Source organism: Castor canadensis, chromosome 6 (assembly GCF_047511655.1).
Source record: "Castor canadensis chromosome 6, mCasCan1.hap1v2, whole genome shotgun sequence".
In the NCBI taxonomy this organism is placed as follows: domain Eukaryota; kingdom Metazoa; phylum Chordata; class Mammalia; order Rodentia; family Castoridae; genus Castor; species Castor canadensis.
In genome coordinates this window covers 68,928,733-68,954,416 of record NC_133391.1, presented here as the reverse complement: position 1 = coordinate 68,954,416, position 25,684 = coordinate 68,928,733, and the positions used below count along the sequence as shown (strand labels likewise).

The 25,684-nt window shown below is 41.6% G+C and overlaps 1 protein-coding gene across 2 annotated transcripts; it reads left to right on the top strand.

The window, feature by feature from the left end:
- The first annotated feature begins 1,409 nt into the window (after positions 1-1,409).
- Smim3 (small integral membrane protein 3) lies at positions 1,410-24,156 on the top strand. 2 transcript variants are annotated; one of them, XM_074076634.1, is made up of 2 exons: positions 1,410-1,568; positions 22,600-24,156. In XM_074076634.1, exon 2 carries the CDS (start codon positions 22,611-22,613, stop codon positions 22,791-22,793), a length of 183 nt encoding a protein of 60 aa, XP_073932735.1. In that variant the 5' UTR covers positions 1,410-1,568; positions 22,600-22,610; the 3' UTR covers positions 22,794-24,156. The 2 variants fall into 2 exon arrangements, with proteins under 2 accessions (XP_073932735.1, XP_020035811.1); XM_020180222.2 differs by lacking the exon at positions 1,410-1,568 and adding an exon at positions 1,729-2,098.
- Positions 24,157-25,684: the final 1,528 nt, after the last annotated feature.

Genomic DNA, 25,684 nt, shown 5'->3' with positions numbered 1-25,684 from the left:
TGTAGTCTAACTTTCTAAGAGATAAATAAGCAAAATGGTATCAGTTTGTGAAACCATGAAGAACATAAAACAAGATGTGAATAGAGTGATGGAGGCTGTTTTATCATCAAGATAACACTTAATCTGTAGGTTCTAGATGGAAGTGCAATAAATAAAGATAATTTGTTTTCTTTAGGACTAGAATGTGAAGCTATTCAATGACTTTCTTTTTTTGACATAGTCTTACTATGTAGCCCAAGCCGGCCTCCAATTTGTGATTATCCTGCCTCCACTTTGCCAGTGTTGGGATTACAGGAGTGTAACACTATGACCAACCAATGAATAATTTTTAGTAGAGAGATACATGAATGAAATCTTTAGTCATGATAATTCTACCACACAGGAGGAATAGTTCTCATTTTACTATTTTACAAGCGAAGAAAATGAGACAATAATGATTCTTTAGCTATTGAGTGACAGACTCAGAAATTTGGTTTCCTAATTTCCAATTCAACATAACTTGTTATTCTTCACAACTAATAAATATACTTGTGTAACTGAAAAGAAAAAGTCTTGTGTATTTATGATTTAAAATCAGTTCAACTGAGGCAGCAGATGATGCTGTATGCTTCCTATAGGGCATTCAACTTTTTGTGGGGCTTAGTTTTTGGGTCTCAGAACGAATAAATATTAAAGATACTGATACCCTGCTAAGTGGAAAAGACACAAAGCCTTCCTGATGCTGGCTTTAGTCCTGGGGGTCTGCATTGTCTCCAAGGGAAGCCAACATTCATGGTAGGGCACATTCAGTTATCAGTTGTCCACTCAAATGACACCCCCCCAGTCCCATTCCATTAACCAGGGAATACTTTGTATTAAATTAAGATTGTCTTGTAACATATTTCCTGTTAAAGAAGAGTGTTGTCTTAAAGCATTCAGAATAGGGTTGTGCATATTTTTAGCACCCTGCATTTTCTCTTTTGGTCAAAACACGCTGTTGGGTGATAACACTTAAGAATTTTTGTTGAATCACTTCTCATGTCAACCCCTCTCATCCTCCTTGCCCTCCCTGTAAAAAATGGGTGTCTGGTAATGATGATTTGATGTCATTTCTGCTGATCTCATCCCTGAGTCAGAGGAAACAGTAGGGGGTAAGTTCAAGAACTACAACATATTATTGGCAGTCAAGAGAGCTAGAGGAATGAGAGTCTTCCCTTATGCCATTGATCTCAGAGGGGAGAAGGGGATTGCAGAGTTAGCATTGTCCTGTGTGGAAGTTGGACCATGAACAAAGAGGATGGGAAGCCGCTCAGAGGCATAATTCTAATAGGCCGCTGGTCACCGCGGACTTCACGTTATCACAAAATAAACAGGATGCTTAGAGGCTTATTATGCCAACCAACCAGCTTCACACTGTTCTTCTAAGTCAATCCTCAAGAGAGGGCTGAGTTCTCCCTTTACAGACAGAATGAACAGATCCTACACTCAGCACACTATAAAGCAGGAACCTTTCCTGGCTCCTCCATCCAAACCCACTTTCTGGATTTTCCTCTGTCTAGACAACAGCTGGAAAGGATCCTGCAGGACAGGTAGTAGACCAACCGTCTCAGTTTACAATACAGAGTAGAGACATCCCACCCACGCCACCCCCTGAGGCGAAATGTGTGCCACGCACATCACGAGTGTGTGGCACGGTGAAAAGGGGAACCCTAGACTCTTTGGTTTCTTTCCCTTGCAGGTTCCTTTTTCCCCAGCAGTCCGCGAGGGAGGCAGGGGAGGAGCTGGACATGGTTTGCGCGGAGGCTGGGGTCTCGGGCTTGCCTGGGGGAGGAGGGGAGCGGTCCCCAGCGGCCGCGCATTCCGGAGCCACCAGAGCGCGGCGCGCAGGGTGCTGAGCCACGCGTCCCAGACGCTCCTGCGCACTCCCGGGGCTCGGAGCAGCTGGGGCACGTTCCGGGCGCTGGCTGGGCTCAGATTCCAGGGCTGGGGGTCGTTTCCGGCTGCCGGATCCTGGGCGATCCTGGGGACTTGGAGAAGTTCCGACTTGCCCTTGCGCCGGGAACTTTCTCTCGACCCGCTGGGGGACCGCAGGGTTTCAAAGAAGAACCGCGGACTCGGGGTGAGTGCCGGCCATCGGGTGTTGCTTGTGGGGCACTGGTCGGGCGGACGTCTTCGGACTCGTCTAACTCTCGCGCTACCCCTACCCCAGTGCCCTTCCAACGCTTCTCTTTGTACCCTCGCAGCACTTCGGCGTTTATTTCCCCCCACTTTCTTCCCTTCCCTCCGGATCTCACCCCTAAGTTCCAGACACGTTCTGTTCACAATTTTGGGCCTCGAGAGGCCCGGGCTCCATGGGTGAGCCCCAGCCCGGTTGCACACCGGCTTCTCGGCTTTGCCTCTTTCTGCCTTCGGGAAGCGCGCCCCCTCCCCCAGCTGGCTTTGGAGCTCTTGGCTCCCCCGGCCCGACGTCTTTGAGCCCGGTCGCGCCACCACGCTGCGCTGGGTTTGAGTCTTTGCAGCATCCAGAAAGCAAGCTTGTTAGCAGAGCCCCACATAAAAGGCGCCAGGACTTTGGAGTTAGGATTGATGGGTTCTGGTCCTGGTTCTGTCCTATCCTGTTTTATCATCGTTTCTCTGAACCCGTTTCTCTGTCTGTGAAATAGATACAGAACGCAAATGCGAAAGGACATGTGAAAAGTGTATTGGAGAAAGGCCTTGCTCCCTTCTCCCGGCTGTCTGCTCCTTTTTTTTTTTTTTTTTTTGCAGTACTGGGGCTTGAACTCAGGGCCTACACCTTGAGCCACTCTACCAGCCGTTTTTTGGGTGGAGAGTTTTTTCGAGATAGGTCTTGCGAGCTATTTGCCGGGGCTGGCTTTCGGCCGCGATCCTCCTAATCTCTGCCTCCTGAGTAGCTAGGATTACAGGCGTGAGCCACTGGCTGTCTGCTCCTTTAGTTTTCCAATTGCTGATTCTTTTCCGCCGGGCTCTCCACCTCCATTCCTTGAGTGTAGGGACTGCGTATCTGTCTTCATCTCTCCACTTGGCACAGGGTCTGGCAAGCAGTAGGTGCACAATACATGCTTTGTGAGTGAAAGGATGAAAGGCATAAACCATAAAACCTGTGCCAGGGTTGTTCTGATTGAGTGGTTGGGCTGGGCTCCTGTTTATGCAGTTCCACTCTGTTTCTTTTATTTATTTATTTCCTTTATTGTGCTGGGTGGAGGTACATTGAGGCATTTACAAAGGTTCTTATAATGTATCAGATATATCATACTTGAATTCATCCCCTCCACCCTGATTGTTTCTTCCTGACTGGCAGAATCCTGTAGGCACCTGGAGGCTGATGGTTCTCCCCATTGTCTAGCCAATGGATACTCAACTCCTCACAGCTTCAGGATGCAATGGAAGCTACTCAGTCATTCACCCATCAGAACTTGCTGAAGCATCTGTGGTCTGTGGTACCACTGCAGAGGGTAAATAGATCAGAAGGAGTTGTGAGTGCCTCATTGGGTTGGGAGTGTGGTGAGGGGTGGGAAGAACAGTTCTTGGGGGGGGTCTGGAGAGCCTCTGAGTTACCACAATGGAGGCATTTCCCCTCTCTGGACCCTATCTGTGAAATGAGGAAGTAGGAGTAGGGCAGGTACATGTTTGTGGGTGAGCATGGCCTGCTGTTTGGATTGTACAAGGCACTCCCCAACTGTCTGAACACACAAGAGACAGCCCAGCTGAGCTTTTCAACATCACGTACTTCTGCGGTGAGAAACAAAAAAGCCATGAAATGTTCTCTGTTCCAGTGGAGACCTCCTGTTTCCACCCGTCCTGGGGCTGTGAGTCATACTGTGGGGTGACAAGTCATGATCCATCAAATCTCCCACAATGACCTCTCTGAACTGCCTCAGGCTTGATTGCACAAAGGGTCTGGGGATTCCCCTCTCTGGCCCAGCCAGAGAACTCAGTATGGAACTGTAGTCAGAGACTCAGAACTAATTAGAGATTCTAGAGGATGTGGTTGGGTCAGGCCAAGGGCCCAGGGAGTGACAGACCAAGGGATATTCGCAAACTCAAATGTTTTCCCTGCTGTATTCTGATTCTTCTCTTTAAAAAAAAAAAAATGCCCTGTTTCTTCTCTGTGAATCAAAACACACAAATGAAGGGGATATTTCCAAGGAAAGAGGATCTTTATTTTGCCACTATTGGCAATGCAAAGGTTCCCCTCCCCGCTTTATAGTTTATAGGAGTAAATGCTGGCATTACACATCACCACACCCAGACTGGCCAGGTATGCTGGACTAATAATCCTACTTGACATTAGTTGAGTGGTTACTGTGAGCCAGGCATAATTCTCACCATTTCACATGTATTCATTTAGTCTTTACCACATCCTATTAGGGAGGGGGTCATCATTCCCTCCATTTAATAGGCAAGGAACCTGAGCTCCAGAGAGAATAACTTACTCACAATCACACATAAAGTAAGTGGCAGAGTAAGGTGTGATCCCAAGCAGTCTGGCACCAGAGTCTCTCCTCTGATCTATATTAGAGTTTGGGAGAACTAGGGTTCAGATCTTATCTTATTTGCAGGATGGCCTGGGGGAAGTTAAGTGAAAAATTGACAGCCAGTATACTGGTGGATCACTAGGGACTCTAACCCTCTTACCTTCATTTAGAAGACAGAAGGGGTACCTCAAGAGAGAACACAGCATTAGAGGCAAAGCTTTAGGTAGCAAGGAAGGAGAAGAGGCCAGAGTTAGAAGTGCCTGGCAAAACAACGTCAAGCCAGATTCAAATTGTGCACTTTAAATTGCTTAGTTGTGTGTAGATAGAGCTTCCTTATTTTATTGATTTGTATTCTGATTGGCAGATTGGCAGGTGACCCACTATATAAGATTAGGAGAATGAAACAGAGGAGGGAGAAGGAGAAACAGAGAAAACTAAACTGGCTTTCCCAAATTAGTTTCAATTAATGATGACAAATATCTAACAAATACGTCACTACTCCTGATCCCTGCCCCAGGCAGACATCACCAATCAGTACTTTGCATCTCACCTCCCCAAGGTTCCCAAGTCCTAACTCAGTGTTCTGGAGAGCCTCTATCAATTGGTCCCGTTGCTTTCTTCTTGCTTTCCCAGGTTTCCCACTTCATTCCTCTGGGGTATGCCTTAGGAGGTATCTTAGAAAATACTTTGTGACTTTTTAAAGATTACTTTTCTCTTCATTTCACTTCTTCTTTTTGTTTCCTTTAATGGTCTTCAACCTGAGTCCATCATGGCACTCAGGCCAGAGCTGTGGGGAGGTAGAATATCTTCTAGAGTAAGCCAGACTCTCGGAAATCACCTTATCCATTCCTTCCAACTGACTGACAGCAAAACTGATGTCTAAACTGAGGTTTTCTCAGGATCACACCATGTATTCATCATCTAATGCAGCAGTAACAGTTTACCATGCTTAAATTTAAGGGCTTTAAAAATTTTTTATTTAGTTACAGTTCTGTAGGTCAGGGGCCAGTGTGGGTCCCACAAGAATAAATCAAAGTGTCATTAGACTGTTTTTCTTTCTGGAAGCTGTAGGGGAGAACTAGTTTCCTGCTTCAGTTGTTGGCAGAATTCACTTCCTTCAGTTGCAGGTCTAAGGTTACCATTTTCTTGCTGTAAATGGAGGACCATTCCCTGCCTTTGGTAACTGTTATACTCCTAGGCTGTCAACAACCATCCTCCATCCTAAAACCAACACCAGCAAATCAATCTTTCCCATGTCCTGTCTCTCTGACCCCCTCTTCCGCCTTCCTCTTCACTTTTAAGGTCTCATGTAAATGGGTTGGTTCCATTGGGTAATCCAGGGTAATCTCCTCATCTCAGAGTCCTTAACTTTATTTACATCTGCAAAATCTCTTTTGCCTGTGTTCTCATGACTCCGCCCTTTGAGTCATGCTTCCTTTTTCACATTCAAGGTTCTGGGGATCAGGACATGGACTTTTTTTGGGGGCCATTCTGCCTGCCACATGTGTGAGGCCCTCTTTGGGAGAGCAACTTGTTTTGGTTCACACAGTAAGATGGGGCTTAGCACCACCACTCCAGTGCTTCTGCAGCTCTTTCATAGAGCCTCCCTGAAGCTCTCTCACGCAATGTCTTTTGTCAGTTTAGTGCACTTCAAGCACGTTGTTACTTAGTCACTCGTAAATAACCATAGCCAATAGTGGCTTAAACAGGATGCTGTGGATTTGGCCTGGGTTTTCTCTTCTGCTGGCTCTCTGTTGGTTTTCAAGACTGATTGGCTACTCACATGCAGTCTACGTGCAGTCTCAAACAACTCTGGCTGCCTTTCTGATCTCTTTGAAATAAATATCCTAGTGTTTTTCCAGGCACAGAGGAGCAGACAGAAATTCAGGCAGGGAATAGGTCTTTAGCTCATTAGGAATTTTGGAGAAGATGGGTCAGTTGTGGTGAAATGAGAACAGAATGCTCCACAGGGACCTTGGGTCATCAGAGAAAAGCATCTATTTTGATTCATGTCATATTATTGATAGTTTGTGTGTCTTGTCCATTCCTTCCTCTGGCCTATTTCTTTGGAACAAAAGTCTCTGGTGAATGACTCCTTGCTGGGTTTGCAAATGTTTGAGGCTATCTATTACACAATGAAGGACAGCCATTTTAAGAGTAAATGTGAGGCTGGGATGGCCTCATACTGGACTTGGCATGGGAAACCTGTCTCCTCTTTCATCAGCCTCCCAGTCTCTGCCTGGTACAAACAGGGTGGACTAGGAAAGAAGTCTCCTATAATGCTTCTTGGATGTACAGAGTCCAGAAAAGGTGAAATCTGAGGATGTCATTTTATTTTGGAGATATGGTTGTGACTTTTAGGATTGTTTGGACTTCTGTAGGAGTCAGGGTTCTTTTTGGACACAGTCAGCAAACTAAACTATGAATTGAGCTCACATCTGAATTACCCAGTCTTCCCATATTCATCCCTTCATTGTTCTTACATTGTTGACATTTACCCTGATAGGTGTTGAGGATACAGCAACAGACAAAACCCAGGTTTCTGCTTTCATTTGCTTGCATTTGTGGGGTCAAAGGAACAGAACCTTAGCCTCTTGTGAATAAAAGCCAATGGAAACAAAAGTGACAAACTAATTTTAAATGTTAAAAGTGTACGAAGAAAACAAAACAAGAGATAAGAGACAAAGAATGGCTGGTGTGTGAGAGTAGTAGTTTAACAGGATGTGTCTGAAAAACTTCTAAGTGGTAACATTTCAGTTGAAGTCAAGGACAGTGAGATAATGGGCAGGGGGCCTTTTCCAAGCATTCTTAGCATTCTAAGAAGGGGGAACAGTAAGCTCAAAGATCTTCAAATGAGATCAGTTCTTGGGACACAGGTCATTAGGTGCCTTAAGCTGAAGGTAGCCACTGGGGCCCCTTCTTGGCACTTGGGCTACCCTTTCCAACTGTTCTGAATGTTCTGTTCTTAGCTGGCAATTCCAGCAGCTCCTTTTGAGAATGAAGCCTTAGAAAGGGTCCTGTAAAGTGAACAATAGTTGCAAACCCTGAGTGGAGGCCTGTGCCCTGAGACCATCAGCCTCATGGTTTCCTTTCTGCAGAATGCTTGAAGAGTCACACATCTTCAGATACCTTCAGCATCAGTGACTCAGAGCTCGTTCCAGCTGCCTCCTCTCTGGCCTTTGTGTCTGGTGGAAAGGAAACAGCAGTAGCACTCTATGCTCAGAGCTCTGGCAGTGCTGGACTAGGGCCATACCTACAGGATGCCACCTGCCTCTATCTGCCTTTTCTCCTACTTTGGGGTAATTAAGCTTGCCTGCTAGCAGGAAGTCATGTCTGGAGCAGTGAGCTCCTTGGTGGCAAACTAGTTGGATAACGTGTATTGGCAGTCTCTCAAACAATAACTGTTAGCTGCAGTTCAATGTGGAGGGTGTGGTGCTTCCAGTGGAAGGTCAAATCTGGAACAGACCATCAAAGGCCACTTACTTACGAAACTTACTGCTATGGTATTTTACACTGGATTCAGATCAGTCTTCGTTAGAGCAGTTGTAGCACCTTAATTAATAGTAGGGCCTCTGAACTCTTTTCTTGAGCTCTTTTTAAGACTTCTTGTTTTTTCTCTTCCTATGCTCGCTACCTCGGTTTAATTCTATGAAGCCCTTACTGCGTACCAGACATTGTCCTGAGTGCTTATCATGTTAGTCAGTTTTCTGTTACTATAACAAATACCCAAGGTAACAACTTATAAAGAGAAAAAGTTGATTTTGGCTCACAATTTTGTAGGTTCTAGTCCATGATTGACTGGCCCTGTTGCTTTTGGGTCTGTAGCAAAGAAGCACATCGTGGTGGGAATGACTGGTAGAAGAAGCTGCTCTCCTCCTGGCGGATAAGAATCAAAGAAACAGGAAGAGGAAGGGGCTTGGGTCTCTATCCCTTTCAGGGGCACACTCCCAGTGCCTCCCATTAGGTCTTCCCTTAGCACTAAGCTGAGGACTAAGGCTTTAACATGTGGGCCTTTGGGAGACATTTCAGAGATAAACGAAAGTGATATTTTATGACCTGTACTCATTTAACCTCACAGCATCCCAATGAAGTAGTTGCTATAGTTGTTATTATTATTATTATTATTATTTGACAAATGAGGAAATGGAAGCTCAAAGAGCTTAGCCTCTTGTGAAAGTTGTCAGGGCTACATATGTCTCAGCATATCATGTACTCTTCACTTCTAGGCTTTGTTGATGGTGTCTGTCCTGTGCAGCCTGCCTTTCTCCTCACTTCTTCCTTTTGCATTCCGGCTTATCTTTCCAAGCCCCCATAAAAGGCCCCCTTCTTTGTAAAATCTTCTATCTTACTTAGGCAAAACAAAGGAATACGGATTAATATCTTTTTGAGAACCTTTATGTTCTAGGAGTCTGCATATTTCTGAGATGTTTTGATATAGTGCTTTTAGTATTCCTCCTTCATGGACGAGATGATTGAGGGTTAGAGATTTTTAAATAATTTGGCCAGTCTCACCTCTTATGAGGGTAGAAGGCAGGATTCAAATCCAGATTCCTACCTCCAGAGTCTGTGTTCTTTCTACTTCCTCCCTCATTCCCACTTGTGATGGGTTTAATATCATCAGTGTAGTGCTTCTCTGCTTTTAGTGGTCTGAGTATTTTGCACGTCTCTGCAATTAGCGATTATAATTGAAGTCTCTTTCAGAAGGCCAAAAACTGTATCTCCATCTCCACAGATCCACTCCTCAACCTCCAGCGTTATTCACAGTGCCATACCATAAATGTTTACTAAATTAGATTGAATTGCTAACTGTACCATTTCAGACTTGTACAGTAGGAATAGGTCAGTTTAATCACTGTGCCGGTTGATTTAAAAAATCATTAATACGGGTTATCTGCCTTAGTCTGTTTTGTATCGCTATAACAATATCTGAGGCTGGGTAGTTGTGAAAAGAGAGGTTTGTTTAGGTCACTGCTCTAGAGATTGAAGAGCACTATATCGGCATCCATTTGGCCTCTGGTGAAGGCTTCGTGGTGGTGCAACTCATGGTGGAAAAGCAGAAAGGGAGGTATGTGTAAAAAACAGTCACATATGTGGGAGAACTTTGTTATATAATAACCCATTTTCATGGTGACTAACCCACTCTTTTGATGTGGAAATTAATCCCTCCAAGGGTGGTGCCCTGTGACCTAGTCACCTCTTACCAGGCTTTGTCACCTCTCAGTAGTGTTACATTTAAACCTTTGGGGGCAAACCATATCTAGACTACAGTATCATCCATCATCCTTGTTGCTAAAGTAAAGCCTTGTTGCCAAGGCTGGGATGCTAACAAACCAGCTGAAGGAGGGGATGATATTTGCTAGGAATTTCTAATCCTAAGAAGTATTAACATTTGTAGAGCATTTACTCTGTCAGTTGTGATTATCTCATATAATTCTCCTAGTCCTAGGCAGATGTTATTTTCCCATATTTGGTTTTGTTTTCAGCTGAGGAAGTTCAAGTAACTTATTTAAGGTTGCTCAGCCAAAAAGTGGGGGAGCCACATTTAAACACAAGTCCACTGGCCTCAGAGTCTGGGTTTTTAATACTGTTTTGCAGTGTGAATGTAAAGTGAAGGATCTCTTCACACGTTTCCTGTTTCTAAATATTCCTTCTACTCGGAAGAGTTTCCATGGCCTTATCAGAATATAAGATCTTGAAGATTTGTTGATTTTTAAAAAAAGTTTATTTAGTACCCACCATTGAGCCGAAGGAGTGTTCTGTACAGAAGCAGATATGGGCTGTGTTGGTAAAATCAGGGGTGGTCCAGAGTTGGAACAGAGGCACAGTTGTTTCTGTCATTCCTCTTCTAGTCCCTCATTCTGTATGCATGTGGACTTTTTCCCCCTATTGCTGGAATCTTTGCAAAAAGCAGGATTCTGTTGCCTTTCTTCTCTGATGTTCTTACCCATAGTGAGGAATAAATAACCTACAAGGTTTACTTATTATCATCTTTAGAAGATTTATTTGCATTTGGGATTTAACTCAAAGAGATGAAACCCAAAGGTGAGTTTACCAACAGTGATTCTGATAGAAACTTTCCTTCCTCCCTCTCTTCCTCCCTCCATCCCTCCCTTCCTCCCTTCCTTCTTTCCTGTCTATCTTGTGTGTTTGATGCTGGACAACCACCGGCCTCACCTTTTCTGAAGTTGCTCTGGACTGGAAGGAGCCTCATGTAGCAAAAACCACGGTCAAGAAATCTGCCTGGCTTTCACTGTCTATTTCTGTTTATTCCAGCACCACTCTACCACGTTCTCCAACTGGCTTCTCACTTGAGTCTCTCAACTCCCATCTCAAACAAAACAGTAGTGGAAGTCACCAGGCCCAAGTTCTCACCTCAGTTTTGCCATTGACTTAACTGTGTGTCCTTGGTAAAGTCTTTTCCTTTCTTTGACCACATTTCCCTCATGTGCAAAATGGATAGTAGCTTACATGGTGTAAACTGGGAAGTATCTAAATTCTGTGCAGATTTCTAGAACACCATTTGTTTTGTCTCTATAGAACCCAGAAGGATATAGTATTATAGTGTTAATTTTCTAGTGAAAATAGATAATTTCTATCGATAATAAAAAATTATCACAGACTTAGTGGTGTAAAACAATTGAGTATCTTACTGTTTCAACAGGTCAGGAGTCCTGCACATCTAAGCTGGGTCCTCTGATCAGTGTCTCACAAAGCTGCATTTGAGGTGCTGGCCACATTGCTTTCTTGTCTGCAAGATTAGCTAGGGAAGAATCTGCTTCAAAGCTCATCCAGATTGTTGGCAGAAGTTGTTTCCTTGCAGATGTAGAATTCATAGTGCCTTACTTTCTTCAAGGCCAGCAAGAGAGTCGCCCTTAAAGAAATACTTCTAAATGACTTTCAACTAAGTCCAAGATAATCTTTTTATTAATCCTAAAGTCATCTAGAACCTTACCCACAATGAGAACGAACAATTCTAAAGGTTTATTTATTCCCCTTTTCTTGAGCTTTATTTGAATCTGGGCCTTAAGCCAAAGGGATGAAGTACAAAGGGTGGAATTGTGTACAGTAGTGATTTTGACAGAAACTTAGATCACATCTGTAAAAGCCCTTCACCTGTGTTGTATATCTGGGGTGCACTGGGGAGCAGAGTTCATGGAGGCAATCTTAGATTTCTGTGTCAAAAATGCTTTCCAGTAATAGCCTATTTATAGTTGTACCTTGGAATATACTGGAATCAGATCCCTATTTTCTGAGTCTGGCTGAATAAATTCATTTATGAAATTCGTTCCAAAAGTTACCTGTTCCTAGACTAAACTATTCTACTTTGAGCTTACATTTTAAAAGCAATGTGTTGACTGTGCTTCTGTCCCTTGCCATCTAACACCCTACACTGCCTCAGGACTCTGACAGCAAGAAAGCCGTTATCAAACGTAGCCTCTCTACCTTGGATCTCAGAACATTGAACCAAAATAAACTTCTTATCTTTAAAATATAAAAAAAAATAATAAAAGCAATGTGTTATCATTCTTTTATTTTAATGTAGTAATTTTTTCACCATTATTACGTGAATATGTAGTTATGTGAATAAAGGAAACAATTTGATTTAAAACCACGTAAATGTCATCTTTTTATATCTAATTTATTTAATTAATTAATTTATTTTTTGCTGGGCTGGGGATCAAATGCAGGGTCTCACACAGGCTAGGCAAGTGTTGTACCACTGAGCTTACCACCTCTACCCCAGCCTTGTTTTTCTACTTGAAATCATATATTACAGAAAATCATTAATTTAGTAATTATGTTCATAGCTTATTTAAAAAACCTTTTATCAGTAGCTGAGAGAGATTTATTGTAACCTCACTATAATTGGATTTGACCATTTCTCCTTGTAATTCTGAGAGTAAGTCCATAAAAGTTAAAAATCATTTTATCTTTCTGGTTATACTTTTTGCCTAAAAGTTCCCCTTCTCTGATAGTAGGGTACCTCGACTAGCTTAAGTTAATTATGGCTGTGTCATTTTTTTTTCTTGTGCCTTTTATTTTAGCTTTTATAAGTGTCTGTGTCTCTTGTAAAAGATACAGATATACGTTTTGTTTTTTATTTTTATGTACTCTGAGTTTTTGTTATTTTGGGATTAAGTCTACCACCTTTCTATATGCTTTCTATTTGTCCTAAATATACCCTTTACTATTTTTCTTGATGAGTGCTCTGAAAATTACAATATGTATCCTTGACTTAACAAAGACTAATATTATTTATTGTTTTGCCCTTTCCCAAACAATGTAAGAAAGCCAAAATATTTTAACTCAGTTTCTTCTGCTATTTGTTATTCTACTGAATATTGTTTTTTCCGATATTTTTGGCTGAAAATGTCTTATTTCTCCATAATTCTTAGCAGTTATTCCTCCTCATCTTTTAAAAGATATCATTCTATTTTTTTTTTTAATCCTGTTGTTTCTGTTAAAAGTTGTCTGTTGTTGCTGGATTCAGTGCTTGTGCTTGTTGTCCCAGTTATTTAGGAAGTGAAGATGGAGAAGATGGAAGTTTGAGGCCAGCAAGAAGTTAGTGAGACTCCATCTCAACAAAAAAGTTGAATGTGGTGGTACATGCCTGTGATCCCTGCTACATGGGAATCATACATAGTAAGATAATAGTCTGAGACTAGGCAAAATGTGGGAGGTCCTTTAAAGCCAAAAGGGCCAAAGATAAGACTCAGTGGTAGAGAGCCTATCAAACACACAGGGCTGTGTTTAAACCCCCGTGTCCCAAAAAAAAAAAAAAAAAAGTTGATATTTGATACAAATGTTTCTCATTTGAAGTTGACTCACCATATTTTTCTTAATTTTTGAATTTCAGATTTATTACAATTTTCTTTACATGCTTCATTTATCTTTAGTCATGAATTTATGCCTTTACTCAGCTTTGAAAAATTCTCTGTTATTGTTTATTACAACTTTTTAGGGGACAGGTCTTGCTGTGTTACCCAGCCTGGCCTGGAACTCATGATCCTCCTCCCTCAGCCTTTCAGTGTTGGGATGATAGGCATGTGCCACCCTGTGTAGCTCTGTTTTTGTTTTTGCTCCATTCTCCTTTCCTTCTGGTGTCCTAATTACATGTGTATTGTATCCTGTTACTGTTTTCTCCATGTCCCTTATCCAGTTTTTAGTATTTTCCATCTTTTTGTTTCTTCTTCCTTCATTTTAGGTAGTTTTCCTGATCTAACCTTCAAGTCACTTCAGACTTCTACTATGTCTATTATGCTGTTAAACCTATCTCTTGAGTTTTAAATTCCTAATACTATCTGTTTTAGTTCTTACAGTTTGATTTGGCTCTTTAAAAAAATTTGATGTCTTTCTTGTAGTTTCAAGTTCCCTGTCAAAATTTACAATCTTGGATTTTGTTCCCCTAAACATAGTAAGCAAGGTTATTTAAAGTGTATGGTGAAAAAAAAAAAAAGTTTATGGTGTCTGATAACTCCAGTATCTAGAGTCATTGCAGATTTTTCTATTTTCTGCTGTTTCGGATGTTTTTATTTTTGGCATGTTGTCTTTTTTATGTTCCTGATTATTTTTGGTTATGTACTGATTATCATATTTGAGAAAAAAATGTTGAGGTTTATCATGATAATTTTACCTCCAGAGAGATGTATGTCTGCTTTTGCCCAGAACCTGGAGATACCAGAAATGTGAGCAACCTAAATTCAGTTTTAGGACTGTGATAATTCAGAGTGGGCTGCAGAGGTGTGGCTCAAGTGGTAGAGCACCTACACTCAAACCCCATTCCCACATATAACTTAAAAAACTGGCTGTGATCTCTGGGAGGACTGGAATATTTCCGGGTCACAGATCATCCTTAGCACTAAGGGTGCTCTTGAGGTTCCAGCTCAAAGTACAGAGACTTTACTGCTCTCACCCCGCTGTCTTGGCAATCTTGTGCTGCAAGGTTTGCTCCCTTAGTCTCTTCAGCCTGTTAGGAGCACTATTCACTCTCTGTTTTCCACTAGGGGAAACGCCGCCCTAAATGCCAGAATCACCTCTCTGGATTCGGCCTTCTCCCAGGTAGGGGGGCTGGCAGTTCTTTATTATTTTGTTAGTTCTCAGTACTTTTAGGCAGATACTTTACCTACTTTTCTAGTTGTCAGTAAAAGACTGATGCAATTGTCTATTTTGCCATTATCAGAATTCAAAGTTCTGATCTTTGTGAATTAAGTAATTTTCTAAAACTGAAAAGGCCTTGGGCCAAAACCAGTAAGAATCTGACCTGACTGAGAAGAGAGCTGTAGGTTTGGTATACTCCAAGCTCATTTGCCTGGGTCTGTGTAGGCTCTGACGTAGCTGTACCAGATCAGGAGACCTGAGTTTGAACGCCATTAATTTAACTTTGTGATTGCTGGCTGGTTAACTTCTCTCTGCTTTAGGGTACACAGCAGTAAAACAATATATCCCTCTTGATCTTGACCTGCACCACCAAGCTTTCCTACCCAGCCACCTTCAGGTTGATGTGGTTGTTCTCTGTGTCCACTCTTCCCCTTGGGCTTCTCCTCGGACATGGCTGTGGGTTGGTGGTAAGATGAGTAGCGGGAACAGGTGGCGCTGAAGTAGGCAAGTCATGCTGTCCTGCCTCCTATGCATTTTATTTATTTATGTATTTATTGCAGTACTATGGTTTGAACTCAGGGCCTTAAGCTTGTTAGGCAGGCACTCTATCACTTGAGCCGAGCAAGCTGAGGAAGGCCTACTGTGAGAGACAGGACTGTCTAAGTGACAGATTAGATTTAGGTTTGATGGGCAGCCAGTCTCTGTGGGAGACAGGCACTCCCACAGAGCTGGAGATGGAAGGTGAAGACCCCTTTGATTTGTTCCAACAGCAGACTGGAGGCACAGCTTCCTGAGGGACCCCATCTGCACTTCCTGTCACTGTCCCTGCATTTGCTACTGAGGGATGAGCGTGTGACCATACCAACCACAGAAGAGTCTGTGGGAGCCAAGAATAGTCTCTGAAATGATTCTCCTCTCTCTGAAGCACTTCGAGTACAACTCAAAACTGTATCTTCAGGGATGAGGCTACAGCTTAAGTCAGGCCAATCAGATTGTTTTCTTAGTTTAGGTAAAATGAATTGTGAGGTTTTGGGTTTGTTTTTGTTTTCATTTTGTTTCCTTCTTCTCCCCAAATATTTTTTTCTCCCAAACTTGGGACTGAATGCTAGCTGTCATTCTGTGGCTAGGTTCTAACTCCAGGTAGTGTCCTAAATACACAGAGAGCTCATGTTCACTGTAGGCATGTCTGTGGGACAGGTAAAGGAGCGGAATTCTATTTACTATTTGTCAAAGGCCCAGGATGGTAATATGCTAAATATTGCACATTGAAGCATTGTCAGGCAGATGGTAAAGTTAAAGGGAAAACACCAGATGTTTCTTCAAAGGTAAAAAAAAAAAACCAAATCCTTCAGTAATATGGTCTGAATGCTCCTGCTCTGGAGTGGGTTTCCCAGGGCCTGAGGTTCAGGATATCTTCCTCTACTTAGTACCTTGGGGTGGGTGGGTACATAGGCAGTGATTGGCACACCAAAACTCAGCTTTTTCCCTTTTCACAACATGGAAGAAAGTAATCACCACATTTCTCATTTGGTAATTGTATTGTGGTCTCAGATTTCTTCTAGTATTTGCTTCTGATGAACAATATGATCTCTCTAAGTATAATTGAATTCACAGTTATGTTTTTGTGTAAAAGAGCTACTTCAAAGTGTGGTTGCCAAAGAAGTCCACAGAAAGGTGACTTTGGGCTCTTACAGATTTGTGCTCCTTGCTTTCCAAATATGTACTGAAGCTGTGCTTTAGTATGGTGACTTCAGTTCTGTGAAATATTCTGGGGTCTATACCAATTAAAATGTGCATAGTTCTGCCTGTTGTCCTTCTGTAGGGATCTATTGCTGCTTGATGGCTGTTCCCTGCTTTTTATAGTCACCTGACAATGGCCTACCATTTCTTGCTTGCTTGAAACCTTGCAGAAAATGTTCTTGTTTCCTTTGTCTTGCTGTGCGGGCTCAGATGGAATGTTTGTTGGCTCTATTGTGTTCATTCACCAATTTGTACATTATTTGTTGTCCTTTACTACTGTAAACAGTAAATATAGTTTGGTATTCTTAAAAGAAAAAGAATATATCCCATATGGGATTACTGTGATGGTTTATTAAGTATGGGAGAAGATTAGGTAGTACCTAATATTTGTATTTGTTAAATACAAATAATACAAATTTGTTAAAAAAAATTTTTTTTTGTAAGACGGGGGCTTGAACTCAGGGTTTGCACTTGCAAAGTAGGCACTCTATCACTTGAGCCATCCCTCCAGCCCTTTTTGATCTAGTCATTTTGAAAATGGAGTCTCACCAACTATTTGCCTGGGCTAGCCTTGAACTGCAAACCTCCTGATCTCAGCTTCCCAAGTAACTAGGATTACAGGTGTGAGCCACCAGCACCTGGCTGACAATTAAAAAAAAAAAGTTTAAATAAATACAGTTTATTAAACAAATGTTTTGTGTGATCCTGTGTTTGAGGGAACTAGGATAGGGATACTTCACTTCTGTGCGATTCTTGGGAGTTAAAGAATCACAATGAGTAAGTAGTAGTATTCATAAGAGAGCATCTTGCTTTGTAGCAAGTCCTTGAAAAGTGAGTAAATGAATGAATATCCTGGGCAGAATTACTTGTTTTGATAGTATTCAACCAAAAATAGAAACAATATTGCCAGAGAGGAAAAATTTGCTTGCTGGGGAATCTCACTGCTGAAAGGTGAATAGGTGGCACTGGCTGTTTTCCTTAAATCCAATTATTCTGAAACTACTGATCTATGAGAAAATTTAATTTATGAAGTTTAGATAATTTTTCTTATAACTAGAAAATTTGCTATATGCTGATACTGACTGGAACATTGATTCTTTCTTTTGCAAAGGCACTTAGTTTCTTAACAAAAATAGTCTCAGCTGGGTGCTGGTAAGCTCATACCTGTAATCCTAGCTACTCAGGAGGCAGAGATCCAGATGGAGGCTGGAAGCCAAGCTGGGCAAATAGTTCCCGAGACCCTGTCTCCAAAAAAAACCCATTAAAAAAAAAAGGGCTGGTGGAGTGGCTCAAAGTGAAGGCCCTGAGTTCAAGCCCCAGTAACACACACACACACACACACACACACACACACACACACACACAAGAAAGAAAAGAAAGAAAAATAGTCCCAGAAGTAGAATGAGTAGGGCATCCATTCCCCATTTCCACCTGAAGGGGGTCAAGTCAAGTGGTAGATGGGACAGAGTTTCCATCTTTGAAAAAAGTACTTTTAACCCCCTCCTTTGGAGGAATTACATTTGTTAAAACCTTTACACTCGATCTTGTTAATGCATACAAAATTCAGTAGTCATTTTGGAGTTACTGAGTTTTCCATTAAATTGCTTTAGCCTTTGGACTTATGGGCAGCAACTCACAGAAGCAGTGGTACAGGGCCTGCCATCTGATGGGATGGAATATCCAGTACCAGTGGCTTCTCTGCTGGTGTGCTTAAGGAGGTGTTATTGCCAATCCTTACACAAACATATGTAGAACATATGTCGAAGTTTATTATTCATTAATGAGGTGACTAGCAGATAAAAGTGTGCCAGTTCAAAATGAGTTTAGGGCTGACTTCTGTTTTACTTCCCACGGTCAAAGAAACATCATATTCTTATCAGTGATAGGGTTAAATTTGTGACGTGAATGGTTGGGTTAAATTCCAACATGAACTATTAATCATAAATAACAAACAGTTTATCTGTGAAGCAAATGATAAGCAAATAGATCTTTGGCTATTAATTAGATGTGCCAAGATACAAGTTTTTATATAGTGATAAGGTGCCAAGGCACCCGGATGCCAAATGAGGTCAAACAGAAGTCAGCTGGCAGAGCTTAGAGTCTTACTTTTTTTCATGCGAAATTTTCTAGCATACAATTAAAGATGTTGAACATATTTACTTAGTTCTCACTTTGGGGACAAAGTTTTTCTTTCACAGCGTCTGTATCGCCTGTTACATAGGGAGGAACAGCCTGCCCACAGACACGTTTGAGGACTGAGAAGAGTGAAAGGGATGTAGAGTCCCTGTGCTCCGTGAGCCCGTGTGGCCAGCCTGGAACAGTAGCTCTGGAGGGGCCCTTGGAGAACATTGCTCAAGGACTCAGGGGAGGCCCAGCAGCTGTGCCAGACCAAGTAATCAGACACCAGAAAAATAAGTTGAAAAAGTTGTCTTCTCAGATATTTTCAGTTGGAAGAAGAAAACTACTTTAATTTCATGCCATGTAAATTCGGTGTGTTGTGGTTTAGTATTGCTTTTAGTTTGCAGTGCATATGTGGAGGGATGGGTACCCTAATTTCTGTGCTTAGGGTCTCTAATCATATTTATCCAGCCCTGCTGAGCAGACGTTAGGAGCACAACACCTTGCCTTTCTTCTTGTCTGTCTTTATCTGTTTTTGTGATTGGGGTGTTAAATACAGTTTCATTTGCATAAGAGTAAAATTGGTACAGTCTAGGACATAGGTTACAGGAAGTGTTTCATGTATTCATCTACTTGCTCTGTTTTGTTTGGTTTTAGTTAGAGGTAGTGTCATGGTCCAAGTATGTGTTTGAATGATTGTTCAGGAAGGGGGTAGGATTGAAAATGGTGGCGACCCTTTATTTCATACTATCTGTGAAATAGGAATGGCTCTAGCTTTTACTATTCCATGATTTGTGATTGTGGGTGAGCCCTGAGGCCTGAGTTCCTGTAAATGACAGGTTTTGCTTATGAAAATCAGTCAGGGAGATTATGTATCCTGGCATCTGAAGTCCCAGAGACTGTTTGATGTTAACAGGCTTACTGGAAGGGCTTTTGTGGGGTTCTTTTGGCCTAAGGCAGGCTGGTTGTTGATGCAATCGGAAGACCACAAGAATTATTTCTCCCACCCCTGTGCCTCTTTAACAGTTTGTGTCTCCTGTGACTCATGCTTCTGTGTGTCAGACCCTGGAGAAAGTGACTCCATCCCTGGCTGAATCAGGGCCAGCCTGTGCCTCTCTCCTCTGCAGGCCCCAGCCTGATTGATAAATCTGTGGCTCTTGGGAGCCTGGCCAGAGGCTGCCTTCATCTTGGAGCTTGCACAGTTCCAACCAGTGTGACCACACAGCACCTTAAATCTTAGTGCTAGGAAGAGTCTGAGAGACCTTAGAGACTGTTGAGTTCAGCAGCTCTCAAACCTGGCTGCACATTCCCATCTCCCGGGTGATGGGACAAAATGCACCTTTCCATCCTTTCTCCAGTCTTCTTCAGTAAGTCTGGATTGGGACCCAGAAATCAGGATAGAACTACTGTCCTATCCTATGGTGATTTACATTTACTATGGTATACATGGCATACATTTGGTGACCCTTGATCACTTCAGATCATAATTTTATTTAAAAAGTATACAAATATTTGCCATTTTTAATTCAGAGAATGATAAAGAAAATAAATCCCAAATCTCATTTTCTCCTCAACCTAGTTGGAGTGAAAGGACTAGACATGCAGTCCTCAATGGGGCTGTCTGAGAACCTCTTTAGAGGACCAAGTGGGGGGATGAGATATGAATCCCTTACTCCAAATTGACTGTTTCATGTTTGAAAAGTCATATGGTATAAAAACATGAAGAATGAAAAGCCAAACCTCTTATACCAGGTTCCCAAAAGATAACTATCATTAACCCTTTCTTGGGATTATTCTCAGAAACTATTTTTCATGAATAAGTCCTTTCCTAAATCTACTTAATTCTACAAAATCTGATCAAAGGAATCATCCTGTGTATACTTGTGTATCCCTTGCTTATTTTTTTCCACTTAAAATATTTGGAAGTTGCCAATGTCAGGCTCCTTTTTTTTTTTAATGGATTCTTTTAAAATAACTAGTACATAATTTATTTTTTTAAACTCAAATGCTTATCAGTTATTTCTCCTGTTTAATTGAAATATTGTACCGTTTGGCCAACATCTCTGTACCATATGCCTACTCCCCAGTCATCCTTTTATTCCCTGGTGGCTGAGGAATAGGGGGATGATACACTCCTCAAACACGGAGTCTGTGTGTGGTTCTCTTCTGATCTCTCTCCACCTTCTTACAAAGTTACCAGGATTCAGTCATGGGGGTTTCTCATCTGATCCTAATCTCCCCTCAAAGGCCCCACTTCTAAATACCACAGTAGGATTAACTTTCTGCCCTCTTAATATCTCATAGTAGGGATTAAATTAACACTTGAACCTGTAGAGGACACATTCAACTCATCTAAATCATGACATATGGATATACCCTACTTTATTTTACTATTTGTGGACACTTTTGTTGTGTTGGTTGATATAACAAAAGAAATGCAGTAAATGCTTATATATATATCTTGGGCACTCTACTTTGGATATGGTGAAAATACCTTATTTAGTAGCAACAGTGGGCATCCAGCCAAAAGAAGGAGAGAAGAAAAGCTGGTGATCAGATTAGAAAAGGAAACAGGACTGGAACTAAGAATTTTACTTGGGGTTTAGAGCACAGAATTATAGTTCTCAGATTCAGGTGAAACCAGAAAAGATTGTTTGTTATAGTCTCATGCCCTCTGGGCAGGAAATTTACTATATCTTTGGTTCTTAAGCTGTGGGCTGAGGTGCCCTGGGGAGCCAAAGTGAACTCACTGAGGAAAGAAGGTGGGCGTTGCATGATCTTAACATTTTTAACAGATTAGTGATAGTGGGCGTCTGTTTTTCAGACATGGTGAGAATTGCTAGATCAAGCTACTTTGTAGTTTAACGTTGTACCCACTACATTCCTTTTTGTGATGTTACATTTTATGAAGTTAAGCTTTTGATAGTTGCCATGGTATGGCAAGTACTGGACAAAAAAATGTGGAATAGGAAAAAAGGATGCATTGTCTAATCTTATTCCAAAGTTTGAAAAGTTGTCCAGTGATTGCATTTCATTAGTAAGAAACTGGCTAAGAATGAAATAATATTTTTGTCTTAATTTGTATATATTTTTCAACACCTACTAAATTGTTAGGACATAAATACTTATTAAATCGTTTCAGTTTAATTATGTAATTTACAGACTGCTAAATATTTCTTTTGGCCTAGGGTGCTGTGAAAAAATTACCAAGACACTAAGGTTGCTGTGAATCAAAAATCACAGGGAACAACTGATTTACATCCTTATCTATCTGAACTCTTTTAGCTGCAAGGGGAGACACCAAATGGATACTGGATTAAGCAGAAGCAAATTATTTTTGGCCTCTATGTCTGAACTATCCAAGATTATAGAAGGCATCAAACTTGGCTGGGTTCAGCTTACTCACATAAGCATCAAGGCTTCTTCTTTCTATGTCTAAGACATGCATATGAGCAAGATAGCCCTGTCCTTTTCAGATTCACATCCTTTCAATTTAACCATTCCAGCAAAAAGAATCCTCTTTTTCCAAGAGCTTGTACATATAAGTACTAGGGAGGACTTTGTTTGGCTAGCCTGGGTCACTTGCCTGTCCCTGAATGTGGTTATGGAGATTTGTAATGGGTAAGCCTAGGTCACAACTCCATTCTTGTGCTTAGTTGAGTGCCTCAAATAAACTACACAGAAAAGGTAGTTTCTCCTTAGAAAAGAGGGAGTTTTGTTACCAGGAGAATAAGAAACAGGGTACAAGACCAAAAACAATGAGTTTCTCATTGTTACCAGGGAAACAACCTTGTAGAAATAAAGCATGGAAGCTCTGGAGTTCCATCCATCTGGCTTCACTCCCTTGGTCAAGTTAATGACATCTTCATCTTTTAAGGCATTGACTCTTTGTCTGTAAAATGGGCGTAAGGGCCAAGAAGCAAAATCAGACAGTTATTAAAGTCCCTCCCTCATAGGGTTAGTGGTTGGAGGAGGACTGAATGAGTTGCACAGGCCTATAACAGAAAGCCCCTAGGAAAGGCAGCCACTACTATTCGTGTTCCAGGAACCTTAATGATCAAATAAAAGGGAAGTAGCTCAAGCTTTTGACTTGTGGAGGTTTTCTTCCAACTAAGGAGGCAGAGAAAGAGGGCACACCAAGCTGACTTTTCTTTTCTGTCTATTGCAGATTGAGTCAACATGGAGGCCATCAGCCACCCCTCTGTGGAAGTGGAGCTTCCCAAGCACATCCTGGATATCTGGGTCATTGTCCTTATCATCCTGGCCACCATTGTCATCATGACCTCCTTGTTGCTGTGTCCAGCCACTGCAGTCATCATCTATCGTATACGGACTCATCCAGTCCTCAATGGGGCTGTCTGAGAACCTCTTGAGAGGACCAAGTGGGGGATGAGGATATGAATCCCTTCCCTCAAACTGACTGTTCTTAGAAAAACAATAGGAAAGACTTTGGAGGTTGGACCTGTGTTTCACTTTTTATTCTGTGGCTGGCCAACTGTGAATTTTGTCAAGATAACTGAGTTCCAGGTTCTTTATTTTCAACTAGGGGTTCTGATCCCTTTCCTTCCTACCTCATGGGATTGTGAGAATCAAATGACTTAGTGGAGGTGAAAGCTGTTTGTGAACAGTGAAGCCACCACAGAGATGTGTATGTGTTATGCCAAGTGTTGAGAAGCTTTTTTTCTTTTTTTGCCCTACTGGGGCTTGAACTCGGGGCCTACACCTTGAGCCATTCCACCAGCCCTTTTTCTGTGATGGGTTTTTTGAGATAGAGTCTCGTGAATTATGTGCCAGTCTGGCTTTGAACTGTGATCCTCCTGATCTCTGCCTCCTAAGTAGCTAGGATTACAGGCGTGAGCCACTGACGCCTGGCTAAGAAGCCTTGAAGGACCAAAGAACCTACAAGCTGGTGATGGCATTAAAGCTGGTGAGATTGATGCTGGGGACTGCAGTCTTTGCCATTGCCCCTAAGGTCAAACCAGGCAAAGTGCACTCCCTCCACATTCCAATGGGCCAGCAGCATACTCGCTGAAGTTATTTTATTTGAAGTAATTGTTCTTCCATTTTTTTTTTTCAGTTAGGGTGAAGGGGGTCTGAACATGACAGCAGGAGGGAGACTGGTAGAACTTTCCAGAATCTTCTCTGTGCCAGAGTCTCTGACCCTATGTAAGGTGGGAGAGGGCTGGGCCATTATTTGGCAGTGCCAAGGGAGTTGAAGTGAAGGGCTTCTTTCTGCACTAGAGTCTTACGTCTCTGTTAGCTTTCGATACCTAAGCAATGTTGGGAAATGCCGCGAGGCTGAGTTCCCTGCCCAGCTTTCAGGGTCTTCTGCCCCCACTGCCTCCTGTGCCCCCAAGTTAGAGACATTGTACCCTTCTGTCCCAGCTCCTGCTATTATTAGCTCTGGGTAGACTCCCTCCACTCCCTCCCACCAGGATTGCAGCCAATGTAAGGTAACTATATTTTAAGAAATATTCCCAGGACTTTTTGAATCAACTCAAAACAGTGATGGTTATTTTAGGCGCTATGATTTATATATTTATATAGAGATATTTCTGAACCACTTAAGCTCTTGAATACCCAAATCAGGAGCGTACTGAGATTTATTAAATTATGTAAGACGATAGCCTAGATATTAGGATATGATTATATGGAAATCATGCTTTTACTTTGATCTTATTTTGTTAATGTACACAACCAATGTCCAATAAAATGGTAGAATGAGCATCTCTGAGGTCTTTCTTTAAAGAGCACCTATTAAACTCAGAACTCAGATAAAAGTATTCCACTGGATTTATGGGTCCTAGAGGCAGTTTGAATATAGGAACAGAAAGGGAAACAGAAGAATCACATTGATTCCAGCTCCAGGGTTCTAGCTTCAGCATATGGGTAAGGTTGTACAGTTTACACACACACATAATAAAGGGAGGAAGAACAGATTTTTGAGGTAAGGTAACAGTGTTAGACATGTGCCTCAGGCGCTTGTGATGTGCAGGTGGACACTTTCAGGATGTAGTTGTTTCAAAATCTGGTTCTGTTTTTGGGAAGGATTTTATGATTGGAATTATGGTTTGGGGATTATAATATATGGTAGATATGCTACACAAGAAGATACCTGCCAGAGAGTGGTATAGACAAACTATATGGTAATTCTATTTTCAGTTTCTTGAGGAATGTATGTATGGATTTAGTGGCTATACTAATTTACATTCCCACCAAGAGTATATAAGGTTCCTTTTCTTCTCACATCCTCTCCAGCATTTGTTGTTTGTTTTCTTTTTCTCTTTTTATTTTATTGTTGTGCTGGGTAGGGGTACATTGTGGTATGTACAAAGGTTCTTATAGTATATCCAATATGATTGTACTTGAATGTTTGTTTTCTTGATGATTGACATTCTGACTGGGATGAGATGGAATCTCAGCATAGTTTTGATTTGCATTTTTTTTATGGCTAAGGTTATCGAACGTTTCTTCATGTGTTTATTGGCCATTTTTACTTCTTTTGTGAACTGTCCGATTTGATTACTCATTTATTAATTGGGTTAATTGTTCTTTTGATGTTAATTTTTTGAGCTCTTTATATATTCTTGATATTAATCCTTGGTTCAATGAAAAGTTTGCAAAAATTTTTTCCCATTCTGTGGGTTTTCTTGATTCTGGAAATTGTTGCCTTTCATGTGCAGAAGCTTTTTAATTGACAACTCCATTTGTCAGTCCTTCTTCTTATTTGCTGAGCTATTGGAGTCCTATGCAAGAATTTGTTGCCTATACTGTGGGCAGTTTTCTGACACCTAGCTTGCAGGTATGGTAGTCTTCCTGCCACCCACAGCAGCTTCCCAGTTATACTGTTAGCTGGCTAAGTTAGCAGTGTTGATCTGGGAGGAATTCTGTCTGTTTCGCCTTCTGTGCTTCTACCCAATCCTTTTGATGATTTTAAGCATGTATTTCCTTATATTGAAGTTTTTTTTAAATTTAGGTTTGCTAGAGTGAACCTTGATTGGTCCACTTTAAAAAAAATAACTATTTCTATCAATTAGTGACCTAGCAATTCCACTTTTTTTGGCAGTACTATGTTTGAACTCAGGGTCTTGTACTTGCTAGGCAAGTGCTCTGCCACTTGAGCTGTGTCTCCAGCCTGTTTTGCTTTTAGGTCATTTTTAAAGATAGGTTCTCCCCATTTTTGCCTGGTACTGACGTGGATCATGATCTTCCTACCTACGTCTTCCTGCATAGCTGGAACCATAGGCATGTGC